This window comes from Rhinichthys klamathensis, unplaced genomic scaffold (assembly GCF_029890125.1).
Source record: "Rhinichthys klamathensis goyatoka isolate OS25496 unplaced genomic scaffold, OSU_Roscu_1.1 h1tg000121l_1, whole genome shotgun sequence".
NCBI lineage: Eukaryota > Metazoa > Chordata > Actinopteri > Cypriniformes > Leuciscidae > Rhinichthys > Rhinichthys klamathensis.
In genome coordinates this window covers 5,087,348-5,102,796 of record NW_026606658.1, presented here as the reverse complement: position 1 = coordinate 5,102,796, position 15,449 = coordinate 5,087,348, and the positions used below count along the sequence as shown (strand labels likewise).

The following is a 15,449-nucleotide window of genomic DNA, read 5'->3' as shown; positions in this document are numbered from 1 at the left end:
ACCGAGTATTGTTAAATGGGACGGACGAGTGGCAGTAGCGTTTGTACTTGGCTTTTTTGAAAGTTAGATACAACTGTTTGAAAACAAAACATGGTTCGGCAACAAAACGGCAATTTCTCTCAAGAAAATCCTGTTGTCACTGGCGCGCAATGAATTCTGGGGTAGGGTTGGCCGCGAAAGGTCCATCTGTTGTATCCTTCATTGCCCGGGATACGAATGATGCATTTCGAGGCCACATTTGAAGGAGCCTTCGAATTGGGACACAGCTAATATCACTGAGCATGTAGGTCAGGGTCTTCAACGATACAAGAAGCACTTTTATCAACATAAATCATGCAAAGTTGGATGTTAAAATCCCATGAAAGACACTCGAGGATCTGTTGCGACCAGAGCATGCGAGCGGTAATATTTCGTCTGGAGCTGAAAGCGCTTTTCTGAAGATTCTGCTCCACTTGCTTAGTCCGCTCAGAGCCGTTCGGTCAACCCAGAATGCCCTTTGTGAAATGCTGGTTTGAGAATATGTATAATTAAGCAATAGGTCTAAGGTTATGGAGGTTATATAGTTTTAATGTGAATATTATAAATAAATGCACAGCAAACGTCAAGGTTAAGAATGAAGGAGAAGAAATTGAAAGGGAGTGTGGAGTTCGAAAAGATTCATTTTGTGATACACTCACAGCAAAGTTCTTTTTTGTTCTTTGCTTCAGTTCTTTGCTTATAGGGTTAAAAAGAAGTTTAAAAAACCTACCTTTGCAGTGATATACTGTTAAAGGACATCCCGCTCCACTTCGCTCACATGCCCTGGTTGTGACTGGCTGGGGAAAAATAAACAGATCTTGAACATTCCTCAATGATTTCTGTATCAGATATGAAAGAATCAATTCTCCAGGGTAGGGCTCTTCATAAAGTAATGCGTAGATGCATAATATGATGTTTACCCTCAATGATCCAAAAGCAGCCTTCAAATACGAATTTCAGTTTATCCTTGATTCTAAATTCTTTTGGCTCAAGTAAATAATGGAAAAATAAGTTTCCATTAAAATGTGACACTACTTGATCATGAATAACATAACAGGTATTTTATGTGTAAATAACAGTCAGAAAATGTATTTGTAATTAAAAGGATCAATAAATAAATACCGATGCAAATAACTTATGACTGGCTGCTAACAAAATAATTAATTCACATAATGTTCTCTCTCTTAAAATGTAAGCTAGTGTAAATGTCAGCATTATCATATACTGTATGTCTGAAGTATTGAAGTCTTTTGGGTAAAACAACAGCTTATTGATGCAATTTAGTCAGTCTGCTATTTTATTCCTACCATTATTCCTGGTTGGTGGCTTCCGTAAATATTTAGTTTATGCGTAGATTTACGCTTCAACTAAGTTTAATGGTGCAACGCAAAACTAAATAGTATTGCATAAGTTGTAACTTAGGGCCCATTTACATCAAAACTAGGCTAAGTTGTAACTTGCACAGCTGGTGCAACCGGCCCAAGGTCTGAATGCACATGCAGAGTTAATGGCTAAATACTCATCAACCCTTACCATTTCACACACAGTTTGCTGGCTTTGCATTGCACACATGCATAAACAAGCAGTCTCTGTCCTCTCTTGGGTTCGCACAAACACACTTACTCCACAGTAAATCGTGTGCTTTGCCACGTGGCCGTGCGGCAATAAATTATAGTACAATGTGTTCCCTCACTTCTAGATGCAGGTACTCCTGTACAGCTTTGAATTCTCACACAACGGCTTTAATATGAACACACGCACTCTCAGTGGGAAGCCACGTCCACCTGCATACACAAACACACCAGAAAACAAAGACTACGCAATATGCTCAAAATCCTAACTCAAGCGTTTTTCATCCAGAAACAAAGCTGTTAAACCAGGCTCGCACATATCACGGAAAACAATGGAACCCGTAGGATTTATTTATTTCTCTCTTTTCTGAAACAGATTGGACGGGTTTATCTGTATTGAGAGGCTCAAATTTGTCATTCTAAAAGAACTGATGTACAGTTTCTACACTATAATACACAGGCATCTACCTATGTACGGCACATTTGGGTTTCTTCTTCCAAATCAATGCATATTAAACTTGTTATTATGTACATAATTTTATTCAAGGTTTGTTTTTATTGTCAGCCAGGTTGCATTTACATAGAATTGTACTGGTGTTATTGGCACTGCATACTTTTTAATTAAGCATAAATAGAAAACTAACTAAGTGGAAACCTGGTAAAACACACGCACACGCACGCACGCACACACACACACACACACACACACTGGTGGTGGTTTAGCCACCAGAATGGATCATACAATTTCTGTAACATCACAGTCTGTAAATCCACCATAAATTGTGCAAATCGTCTGTATTACCATCCTGAGTCTCCCTGCAAATGGTCATATTTTTAAGATTTATGCCTGTGATAGCTTATATAGATGGATGAATTGAATATGCAGGGAACATGCGAGAAAAGAAAAAAGATGATGCCATCCACCCTCTTAACAGCATTATTAATGTGTTGAATATGATGAACGGTAATCTGAGCTTATAAACACTGCATGCTAAACAATGTGAAGAATGATTCAAGGTCAAAGTGGCTATTTTTAAACCAAAGAGAGGAGTACTTTTACTGCGAAAAAGTTCGTATTAAATGTAATTCTCAGTATGACCGTCATTTCCAAGTAAAGCACTGAATAATGCTGAAAGTAAGACAGTGAGAGAAAGGGTAGACCTGTCTGTCTGATCTAAATTAGTGTCTGCGTATAGGTTGTATTTAGCCCTTAAGGGGCTGTCTTGGCACATTTCCTCCATGCGGACATGCTGACAGACGGTTCATGTGTGCAGATATGCTGCATGTCAAATGGATGCTATCACGCTTAGCTTAAGGAAACATTAGCCAGTAAAGTACGCTGATTTCTGTGCAGGCCTGCGGCTCTTGTCCTGATGGAGACCATGTGGAGATGGAACAGAGATCGAGTGCTGCTACATTAGTTTCTGATGTCTTCCAGGGAATAGTGATCTACTGACGATATATAACATCTGTGTACTGTAGACTTTGTAAGGTTTTTGAGCGGCTGAAATAATGGTGTACGTGTAACACTGAGTATCATTATTCTTTCCGTTATAGTTCAACATTAATGTATGTAAAATTGTGTGTGCATTTCCCATCAGTGGTGTTAACACTGGTGCTTGAGGACACATCTGTCTCTTATTCCCTCTGCTGCAGTAACCAAGCTGTGCGAATGCTGGAATGTAAGGAGAAGCCCACACCCGACATGTTTGGAGAGCTTCTCCGCAATGCCAGCACCATGGGCGACCTGCGAAACTGTCCGGTGAGAACACGCATACACACCTATCTATCTACCTACTAATTACAGTCTATTTCAGAGTTTACCAATTGTTTTTCTAATAGTGAAATGGTGTTCCAATTGAAGAATTTGAGTAGTCAGTGATAGGACTTCTACAAATAAGTGTTCAACACATGAGAAAGTGAAACATTGCTAGTTGTTGTTCATCCATGTGCCAAATGCTTTTCTTTGTTGTTGTTTTTTCTCCATTGTTTCTTAAAATTTGACATTGGATGGTTCACTCTTAGGGGCAATCAGTTTTTAGCTCTTTTTTTTTTTTTCAAGAGCCACCCCTGTACCCACATGCCACTCAAAATGCAATTTAAAATTTGCATTAAAACATATTTTTTATTTACTGTTGTAATGTTTAACATTTTAAGACATTAATTAAATAAACTGGTTTAAATGTCAAAATTATTTATTATTAAAATTATGTATTACTGTATTTGATTACATTTAAAACATGACTTAAATATCTTTAAATATGTCTATTAATTAGTCCATTTTAAAAGTGATTTATTTTCCATTTTGTATGTTTGAATTAAAAAAAATGATAGCGAATTACTTTATTTTATTTTTTTTAAGTCAGCATAAAGAAGAAGAATACAGAATATATTTACAGCATACATAAGTTGCAATAGTCTTTTCTTCCTATCCTAATGAAACGGTGGGGCGGGACTTGATTTTGTCCACTGGGAATTGATTGGATCATTGGATCGTTCAGGTTGCTGCAATCTCATGTGAGTGACAGCATGTCCTGCCAGTAAACACATCGTCAGAGAAGAGATGTTGCAGCAAGAGAGAGGGGAAATTACTTTGATTAAAGATTATGAGGGCACATGAATTAAAAAAAAAATGTCACAGACAAACCATTTATAATATATACTGCAATATTCCATAAAAAAACAAGAATTGCCCATTTTAACTTTAAATTTCACCCCCAGTTGTCCATACAAACACAGCTATATTGGAATTTTGTTACCTGTGGTAATGGTAACATTTACAGTTATCACATTAGCTTGTCCAATCAGAATCAAGTATTCCAAAGAGTGTATAATATTGTCTTGTAATAATGCCTAATTTTCACTATTCAATCAAATCCCATTGGATAAAATTAAGTCGTGCCTACTTTATTTCAATAATGTTGCTTAGTTTGATTTTGTGTTTGCCTAATAACTTGATCTTCACCCAAAGTGTAATCTTTTTTCAAGCCACCCAGACACACTCATTTATGCTCTGCTGTTCACATGGAACCATACAGGCCATCTGTTTTTCACCCGAGAGGGTCTTTTGCTCACTACTCCTATGTTCTCAACAGACGAAAGAGCCCCAACACACAACCACACACACACACAGTCCTGCCCTATTACACACCAGCTGCTGATCAGCTCTTACCACACACTGTGCACCCTCACCCCGCCACAGGAGGCGGCTGATTTCATCATCCCAAACACACTCCAGCATCATTCAGCATGCTTTCGGAGAAACCCATGTCAGCGGCTGAGTCTACACCGTACCAAATCAACGAAATGAGTCCAAATGAATTTGAGCTGAAATCCACGCCTTCATTTCCAGTGATTTTCCGTTTGTCGATTCCCTGAAATGACTTTATTGAAATGCAACTGAGATCACGGTAGTCTGTAACGTCACTGCTCTTTAGAAGCTTAGTCGTCTGGCCCTGAAAGCATGTGTTTGTCTGGATTCCCAGCACTTGGCAGGACTGACTGTGGAGCTGAGGCTAACAATGATCTCTAATGGTACACTGTGTGTCTGTCCCAAAGCTCAGCAGTGCTGCCGCTGCTGGTTGTTCATTGGCTGCCTCGCTTCTGTGTTTGTCTGTGATGGAGCGACTGAGGCCGAGAGAAAGAGAGAGGACGGTTCTGAGAACTGGGCTCTTTGTCTAATCCCTTCCTGCCCAGGTCTGGTGCCAGCCTGGTGCCGCCCCTTGACGGCTCCACAAAGGCAGTGCTCGGATAGGTTTTTGTACGTTAAAGGAAGAGGTCAGGCTGGCAGTGGTGCTCGTCGCCAGAGCCTTTCTCCATGCCTGTTTCCGTATACTGCTGCCAAAGCGCTCGGCAGAGGGCGGTGACTCAAAGAGCACAGCGAGAACATTGGGTGCTGAACATAAGGCCCTGCTGGACCGTGTTGCACTGTTTGAAGCGCTCTTTCATCTCTCCTTCACCATTTCTCTCTCACACACATGCACATTCCATAATTCATATGGAATTGGTCAAAACAGTTTGAATGTGGCCTATCGGAATTTTTTGTTCTTTTTTAACTCTTCACTTTTTGGTTTGAGGTGGTTCTTGTAAAGAGTAACCCCAAGTATGAACACCAACATTTTTCAAGTTTTTTTTTTTATTTTTTTTTATTGTACAGCCGTAAAAGGATTTCACATTTAAAGTCTTCATAGTAAAACGTATTTTTCTGCTCTTTTTTAAATTTTTGCTTTTTTTAATCCCAATCATTCTAGAATGAGGCTATTCAAGTAATCTGGTGAAACTCTATACGTATTCATATCACAATAAATCGCAGAAAAAAATTGCTTAATATCGTGCAGCCCTAATCAAGATGCCTTCTTTTTTGTCTCATCATTTCAGAGTAACTGTGGCGAAATGTTGCGGATTCGGCGGGTTCTGATGAACTGCCCGGAGATCATCAGCATCGGCCTGGTGTGGGACTCAGACCACTCTGATCTAGCTGAAGACGTCATCCACAGCCTGGGCACGTGCCTGCGGTTGGGTGATGTAAGACTCATGGATGCACGGACAACACACTATTGCTGTTCCTTTTTGTCGTCACCTTAACGCAGTAACCTTGAGCTTTCAGCTCCCCTTCTCTTATGCACAGTCCAGGACAAAAGGAGGAAGCACAGTGTACTCTTTGTCACATTCAATATATCCATAGCCCCAGTAGTGTAACAGTGTTCTCACGTACTTCACACCAGATTTGTGTGCCATTCTGAATTGAATCTGTGTCAAAAGCATTAATGTAGCGCACAGGACGCAGAATTTGAATTTAAGTGAATAAAGAATAAATGGAGTAATGCATATGGATGCATAATGGCTGCCTAAAATTCAAGTTTTCCATTTCAGGAATAAATTACCTTTTAAAATATATCCAAATAGAAAACAATTGTTATCATATTTCACAGTTTAGAACAAATAAATGCAGCCTAGGTGAGGATAAAAGGCTTCTTTCAAAAACTTCAAAATTACTGATTATTCTGTATATGTATATATAAAATTATGATGTTTTTTATTATTATATTTAACAAATAACATTAATGTATACATACATTTCACATATATAATATCATTTTTATTGATGTTATTATTGATATTAATATTATTATATTTAATAACGTGTTATCCCTATTATGAATAGGAACTTATAAGGTTGCATTATGTGCCATTTGGTATAAAGAGGTATAATTGTATATGATTTAATATAAAAAAATGTTAAACTAATGAAAATATTTTGTTGTGTGCCTTGTGAGTCAGTTGTTAGTTTTTTTTTTATTGCAATTCAATTAATTTTTTCTTTTCATTGCAATCCAAATTACATCAGTTACATCCAATTTAACATCCTGTATGTGTGTGACCAGTTCCATTCAAATTCACACTCATGAATTGAAAGGGAGCAAATTCTTAAATATTTTTAGATGCTGTTTTTCATGGAACCTTGTTTAGAGATGCCTTCTCATGAACACTGAGTTACCTGGCTGTCGCTCAAACATTGAAATTATTCACATCATTAAGTCACACTCTAAATAGAATTTAATTTTGAATATATTAATTTAACTGTTCATTTTATTGCCCTATGATTCAAAACATGCTCTGCCAATGCTGACGAGTTAATATTTAGAATGATTTTATGCCTCACTGCAGTTATGGCAAACTCTAAATCTGATTGGTCCTCACGGTCAATTCTCTCTTTATGTGCCTGCTCTCCAGCTGTTCTACCGTGTGACGGATGAGCGGGCCAAGCATTCAGAGCTCTACCTTGTGGGCATGGTTTGCTACTACGGCAAGCATTACTCCACCTTCTTCTTCCAGACCAAGATACGCAAGTGGATGTACTTCGATGACGCTCATGTGAAGGAGGTAATGACACATCTGTCTCGAGCAGCTGATTCTAGTGTTTCTAATTGTGAATGGAGTCTGCGGTTAACTCAGGATGTACTAAACTGTCGTAGATTGGACCCAAATGGAAGGATGTGGTGTCGAGATGTATAAAAGGCCACTACCAGCCACTCCTGCTCCTGTATGCTGACCCCCGAGGAACGCCCGTGTCATCGCAGGACATGCTGGCAGCGCAGTTAGACCTGCATCACAGCAGCAAGGCTGGCTATGACAGCGAAGACTCCGGTGAGGCTAAAAGGAAGTGAGAGGCGGGACGGAGAGGTAGAGGGTTAAACAGAAGAAACAATACTATTTGTAATGTCTAATTCTCAGAATCAAACAAAGCAGTATACACAAAAAAAATGTAATTCATTCCTTCCAAACCCATATGACTTTATTCTGTGGAACACAAAAGTGCACATTTTAAAGAATGTGGTCACTTTTTTCATGCAATTGCAATGAATGGCTACTGAAGCTTATAAAGGAGTCAAAAGTACCATGAGAAGTGGTCCATATGCTCTATTTTCGAATTCTTCTCACCGCTTTATAAACTGAAATTACTGTTGTGGTTTTTATGTTGCTTTTTTCACCAAAAATCTTGACCACTTTTTTAACTGTCCTTGGAACATTCATGAGAGATGTAGTGAAGCCTTTTTATTGAATAAGGTTCACAAAAATGGATCTGAATGAATCATTCATGCATTGGCCTGACAGCCTGCATGCATTGGCCTGTTTCTTGAGTTACAGCTCAACGGAGGGGATGATTTTCAGTGAATAACAACTTAAATTTTGTTCCATCTCTCACGCAAATGTATAGTATGGCTTTAGAACAGTGGTTTTCAGCCATTTTGACTGCAAAGTAATATTCACAACAATATTCAGAGACCCCATGACCCCCCCCCCATTATTTTACTTCTGTTTTATGACTTTTCCTGGACTTACTCATATTTATAGGTGTTTTAAGATAATCCTGATTCCTCATAGAGAAAAACTGTTGTTTAGGGGGTGAATTGAATCTTGTTTTTTACTTGTTTTACCATATTTTATTCCTTGTTTTGTCTTATTTTAAAACATTTTAAGCCATTGAGGCCACCTAGTGATCTCCGGACCCCTGGCTGAGAACCACTGCTTTAGAAGACTTGGATTATAGTGCACAAATCATATGGACAACATTTATAGAGCTTTTACATCCTTTTTTTACATCCAAGTCTGAAAGCTTCAGTCTGTATTTGTTGTCATTTGCATTGAAAAGTACAATCATACTTTTAATTTTCTTCTTTTGTGGAAGGTTTAAAATGAAATGAGGATGAGTAAATGATTAAAGAATTAATTTTTTTTGGGTGAACTATCCCTTTAAGATCTGGCCTTTGCGCAGTTGCATAGCTGAAGCTAACTTTCTCTATTTCTAAATGCCCTTTCTGCTGTTGTTGTTATTGTCGTCAGGGAGGGAGCCCTCAATTTCAAGTGACACACGCACAGACTCTTCCACAGACAGCTGCAGCTACAAGCACTCTCGATCACACCATGAGTCCATGGCCTCCTATTTCTCTTCTGACTCTCAGGGAACTGTGGTGTGTAATCAGGACAGCAGCGGTTCCCAAAACAGCGTGGACACTGCAGGTACTTTAACACAAACATGCTCTCTAATATAAATGTCACCAGCAAATCGTCATGCTAAATCCAACTGAGAAGGCACTTGCCTTGTCAAATTTGGATGCAACTTTCAAATATATTTATATATATATTCTCACTTTAATAATTGTACAAGTCTGTTTTTTTTAGGGGAGGTTCTTAAAGACCGGGCCACTCCCCTTTGTACGCCAAGAACCTCTTCTACTGGCCATCTGCAGGATTATAAAGAGACTGTGAATATGATCCACAGCAGACCCCTCTCATCGTCCTCTAGTTCAGGGGTGGGCGGCTCGGAGGCTGGGGCTCGGTCGAGGGACTGGGAAGACGAGAGCACCAGCAGTGAGTCTAAGTCCAGCTCCAGTGGAGGGTGCTATCGGCCCACTTGGAGACCAAGGAGAGAGGCCCTGAACATTGACAGCATCTTCAGCCGGGAAAGGCATCGGCCGCCTGGGTACGCCACGCTTGGGCCCTCCCCGCTGCCGGAAGACCCGATGTCACCGGTGCACAGCGAGCTGGTCTCAGGGGCTGCGGCGGGGGGGTCAAATATTGTAGCAGAAGAGACTGGAGCCATGACCGATGGCTCAGGGTGCTTGTCAGAGACAGGAGTGGAACATCTACCGATCCCACCACCTTTAAGAGGCGTAGAACAGCAGCCTCGGCTTATCCAGAGGATGGAGAGTGGCTACGAAAGCAGTGAGAGGAACAGTAATAGCCCCATCAGCATGGACATGCCCCTCAGTGACAACCAGAGCACCAGTGCTCACAGGTATATATATTAAATATAACTACTGAAAAGAAAAAATTGGTATATATATTATATTCAAATAAATACGGTTCTAACATTTCTATTCATCAAAGAATCCTGAAAAACAATGTATCAAGGTTTCCACAAAAATATTAAGCAGCACAACTTTTAGCATTGATAATAATACGAAATGTTTCTTGAGCACCAAATCAGCATATTAGAATGATACCTCAAATTCCTGCCTCATCTAATTTGATATTTTGACACAATGTTTCTTTAAATATTGTATGAAATATTAAGTAAGCAGAAGTAAGCAAGCATCACCCAGACCTACGCTATATGTCGATACATCAAATTTACTTGATAGACATAGAGTTATGTGATGGTATTATTTCAATATTCACACAATGTTGGTTTATTGTGTATTGGCAACAAAATATCGAACAAGCCAAATATTAACCATATGCCTTAATGTTGTAGTATACACTCACCTAAAGGATTATTAGGAACACCTGTTCAATTTCTCATTAATGCAATGATTGCGGCGTATTATATCACTAAACCAAACCAAAAAAAACAAAACGCCACAGCAGGCTGAAACATGAGGGTTTACACTGAAGACGCGTCACACTGAACCATTGTACATGTTGCGATCTCTTTATTACGCTATCTCACATACTTAGAAAACCGAAACACTTACTTTGAGCGATGCATTTCATAAGCCGTGCAAAGGTACCTCAGATACATCAGTGGAAGATGTTAACAATGGTGACGGTCAACAGAAAGTTTCACCCCATGCTCACCCAGCAGCCATAATCCAAACCCCAAGCTTTTTCACACAGGTGAGCACACACACATTAATACAGACTTTAATACTAGAGGTCAGAGGAGAATGGGCCGACTGATTCAAGCTGATAGAAGAGCAACTTTGACTGAAATAACCACTCGTTACAACCGAGGTATGCAGCAAAGCATTTGTGAAGCCACAACACGCACAACCTTGAGGCGGATGGGCTACAACAGCAGAACACCCCACTGGGTACCACTCATCTCCACTACAAATAGGAAAAAGAGGCTACAATTTGCAAGAGCTCACCAAAATTGGACAGTTGAAGACTGGAAAAATGTTGCCTGGTCTGATGAGTCTCGATTTCTATTGAAACATTCAGATGGTAGAGTCAGAATTTGGTGTAAACAGAATGAGAACATGGATCCATCATGCCTTGTTACCACTGTGCAGGCTGGTGGTTGTGGTGTAATGGTGTGGGGGATGTTTTCTTGGCACACTTTAGGCCCCACGGCCTACCTGAGCATTGTTTCTGACCATGTCCATCCCTTTATGGCCACCATGTACCCATCCTCTGATGGCTACTTCCAGCAGGATAATGCACCGTGTCACAAAGCTCGAATCATTTCAAATTGGTTTCTTGAACATGACAATGAGTTCACTGTACTAAAATGGCCCCCACAGTCACCAGATTTCAACCCAATAGAGCATATTTGGGATGTGGTGGAACGGGAGCTTCGTGCCCTGGATGTGCATCCCACAAATCTCTGCAAGATCAACTGCAAGATGCTATCCTATCAATATGGGCCAACATTTCTAAAGAATGCTTTCAGCACCTTGTTGAATCAATGCCATGTAGAATTAAGGCAGTTCTGAAGGCGAAAGGGGGTCAAACACAGTATTAGTATGGTGTTCCTAATAATCCTTTAGGTGAGTGTAGGCCTACACAAACTGATACATAGACACTGAGACTGACTTTCATGATGTCTGAGTATCAAGACATCTGCTCCACTCTGTCTTAGGGACAGCGGCAGTAAGAGGCCAGTCATTTCTGGGCCCTCCTGGCGCACTGTGCCCAAGTCCAAAAGCAGCAGTGCCATCCTGCAAGACCTCAAATCACCCACCTGGAGCAGCACTCCACTGAGTTTGGGTAAGTCACCGGCTCACCGCCAGTCTTTGCCTTTGTGCATTATTAACCCACTATTGCTACAAGGTGTTCATGTCAACTTTGGACATGAATATTACTGTTATTTATTTATGTGTTTGTGTATGTGTGTAGGAGAGGGGCGCAGCGAGCTGGATGAATTACAAGAGGAAGTTGCTCGCAGGGCTAGGCAGCAGGAGCTCCAGAGGAAGAAGGAGAAGGAGAGAGAAGTAGCGCAGGGCTTCAACCCCAGACCCAGCAAGTTCATGGACTTGGATGAACTTCAGCACCAGGGTAAATGCCACACTGGGCCAAACAGTCAGAAAACAAATGAAAAGAGATAGAATTTGTGTTTAAAGAGAGAGCTGACAGAGCCACAGCTTTGCATTATAAGCAATCCCTTTGCAAAAAACAGCTTAAACCAGCCTAAACTGGTTAGCTGGTCTCCCAGCCTGGCTAAGCGGGTTAGACTGATGTGTTTAGATGGTTTTCTAGGGATGCACAATATATTGGTACCATATTGGTCATGCATTGATCTTAAAGATTTTTTAATATATATTTTCGATGGCTGAATAAGCTGTTAAAGCTGGTCAGCTTTGATGGTTCTGGGGGGTTGCCTATTTTTCACCTGATCAGGCTGACTGACCAGCTAAACCAAATTAACACCAGATTTGCCATGCAGGAAGACCAGACCAATTTAACACCAACTTGGCCATATACCGGGAGATCATATAAACCAGCTAAAATTAGCAAACCACTTTTGGCTGGTTTCTAGGGATGCACAATATATTGGTACAATATTGACTATCGAATGATATTAAAGATTTGTTAATTGATTTGTTTAATTGATTTAAGATTAGCAAATTACTTTAGGCTGGTTTCTAAAGGATGCACAATACATTGGTACCATATTAATTATCGGTTGATATTATACATTTATTAATTGATCATTTTGACAGCCAGCTAAGTTGTTTTGGCTGGTCTGTTTTTTATGGTTCTAGAGGGTTTTGACCACTTTTTACCTGATCAGGCTGACCAACCAGCTAAATCAGTTTAACACCAGATTAGCCTTGCTGGGAGACCAGCTAGACCTGTTTAAACCAGCTAAGACCAGCAAACCACTTTAGGCCGGTTCAAGCTTTTTTCTCAGCAGATGTAATTAGAAGAGAGTAAAGGGTAAACTTTTACTTCTAAAATTTATCTAATCCAATGTCTTAGTATCTTTAAATAATACAATAATTGAAATATCACTGTAATATCATGTACCATGATATAAATATCGTAGATGAGAGCCATAGCATCATAAAAATTCACCAATACACTCTGCAGTATTTTTTTAATCAATTAAAATGCTAAATTTTTTACCGTAAAGCGATTTCCCTAGTCAGTGTGCATTGTGTGTGTACTTACTGTACATGTCCACTTGTGTTTATGAGTTGTGCTGGTGGTGGTCATTATACTGTGTGCACTTGTGTGTCAGTTGACATCTTCATTGCCGGTAAGCCGTGCAAACGTTGTGAGTGGCGTGTTCCCGGGAACACACAGGGGCTCCTGTGAGCAGTGTTTGTGCGTGTGTGAGCGTGTTCTCAGAGGCCTGGCCTTGGTGTGTTAATTGCAGGGAAGGGGGGCAGTTTTGAGCACTGCCTGGCGGAGGCTGACTCTCTCTTAGAGCAGTCGCTGCGTCTGGAGCAAGCTGGGGACACAGCTACAGCCCTGGCGCTCTCCCACCACGCTGTGTGTAAGTAATTCTAACCTGCCTCTGCTTGCTACGCCCAAATCCTACGCTATCTGCTCGGGTAACCATCACTTACCCAATATATGCACTTTCTAGGTCCATTTAGTAAGAAAGCAGCTCCCAAAAACATTCATGTCCTTGCAACACGATTTCCTACCATTTTTACACTGCCTTTCCTTCCTGCAGCACTCTGTGTGTGTTTGCTTCTGTTTGTCTCTCTGTGTGCTGGTCTACTCGCTTATGTGTGTGGCATATTATTTGCCTTCTTTTTTGGTCTCTAGGGATGCACCATATTGGTGCATATTACTATATCAGTTGATATTTGAGAATTTTGAATTTATATTTTTGGTAAAATTGTACATGCTTAATTGTACATGCCTAAATTAACTTACTTTTTAATAAAAAATAGTATATAATTTATTTACTGAGTTATTGATAACATGAAAATAATATTCACCGTATCTGTATTGAACACAATTGTTTTTCATTTATAATTACTTGTTTTTTTTAAATATTGTTTTAAAAAAAATCTATTTATATTTATTGTATTGTATCTATTTTATAATTTTAATTTTCTTAATTGTTACTTTTTGTATTTTGTTATTTTAATTTGATATTTGGTGCATCCCTATGTTTGTTTTCTTAGTGCTCTGATCTGAGTCACCATTTGCCCAGATTTTCACAATCTGATTGGATGACTGGGAATGTGGCTCTGCCTGTTGATTGTTAATACCGCTAATAGTAGCGTGCTATTGATTTTGCCATTTGAGAGCCCCTGATCTGTGCCAGACATGCGCTCGGCTTTTGCCATTTGAGAGCCCCGATCTGTGCCAGACAGAGGCTGGAACAATTTTAATCTTTTTTTTTTTTTTTTGACATTTTATTCTGTGCGTGAGCCCTCCATTTGGATCACCATTTGAATGGGCCTCACCCACAGCCACACGCTAACAGAGTTTAAATCCGTTCTGGATTCACCATCATAACATTCCCGACCCCTATAAATCCCCTTTGCTGGAAGGATTGGATTGTGATTCTGCTGAGCCGTTGTGTGTGGATACTGCCACACAATCCTGTCTAAATCTCTCAGCACTCTTCAAATTAAAACAAAAAAAGGTGGCTGTGTATCTCTCGCTTACCTGGAACAACAACGGTTTTGTCCGAGGTGCTGGCATACCTGCTTGAATGATTAATGAGCAGAGAACAATTTCAGCCATGCAAAACTCTCCACAAATCTATTTATACCGCTCGCAAACCACTATCCAGGTCTGCAAACCCTCCATCTCTGTCTCGCTTTGCTCACGGTGTGTGCGTATATGTGCATGCATGTCTGTATGTGTGCAGCAAAACACTAATATATGTAAAGGGAAGACAGCCTTTGTAAATATTTCCACTCTCCAGATCCCTGCAGCACTTTCACTGTCTCGTCGAGACAGATCTGATTCGGCCCAAAGCGCATACAGGCCTCTAAGATTCAGTGGCAGCCTATAAGGTCATGCCTTCACCATATAAAAGAATAGTTTCCTATTCCTCTGGCCAAATGAAAGCAACACCTGCCACAACCCTGCAATTCATTATTGGTTTTGTGTGTCCACGTTCGTATGTCTGTCCTGGCTGTCGCTCCTGCTTCCTGTGTCTTCAGTGGTGTGCCGTCCTAAAACTTTGCTGCCCCTTTTCATCTCCCAGAATGCCGTCAGCTCCTTTTCAACCCATTGAAAGCGATGTACGTCATCGGCAGTTAAAGCTAACTCAGGAGCAACTGGTGTTGACAGCAGGAAATGTTCTGATAATAGCATTTTTATGATAGGCAGAATTAATGCTAAACCAGACTTAAACGAAAGGTTCAAGGGAACCATGGCAACACTAACCTCCCATGCGGTTTTCCATATAACAGCCCCAGACGGGAGAGCAACCAAATC

General features: G+C 40.2%; 1 protein-coding gene across 6 annotated transcripts in view; it reads left to right on the top strand.

Annotated features, from left to right (window-relative positions):
- usp54b (ubiquitin specific peptidase 54b) overlaps nucleotides 1-15,449 on the top strand; it is a 139,001-nt gene that overhangs the window by 109,542 nt on the left and 14,010 nt on the right. For 2 of the 6 annotated variants that reach the window (XM_056255628.1, XM_056255632.1), the window contains exons 7-15: nucleotides 3,240-3,351; nucleotides 5,967-6,113; nucleotides 7,323-7,472; nucleotides 7,565-7,736; nucleotides 8,934-9,110; nucleotides 9,273-9,888; nucleotides 11,677-11,804; nucleotides 11,934-12,092; nucleotides 13,417-13,536. In XM_056255628.1, coding sequence (XP_056111603.1) covers nucleotides 3,240-3,351; nucleotides 5,967-6,113; nucleotides 7,323-7,472; nucleotides 7,565-7,736; nucleotides 8,934-9,110; nucleotides 9,273-9,888; nucleotides 11,677-11,804; nucleotides 11,934-12,092; nucleotides 13,417-13,536 — 1,781 coding nt within the window. The remainder of the gene's footprint in view (nucleotides 1-3,239; nucleotides 3,352-5,966; nucleotides 6,114-7,322; nucleotides 7,473-7,564; nucleotides 7,737-8,933; nucleotides 9,111-9,272; nucleotides 9,889-11,676; nucleotides 11,805-11,933; nucleotides 12,093-13,416; nucleotides 13,537-15,449) is intronic. The other 4 variants (XM_056255630.1, XM_056255629.1, XM_056255633.1 and 1 more) reach the window with 4 other exon arrangements.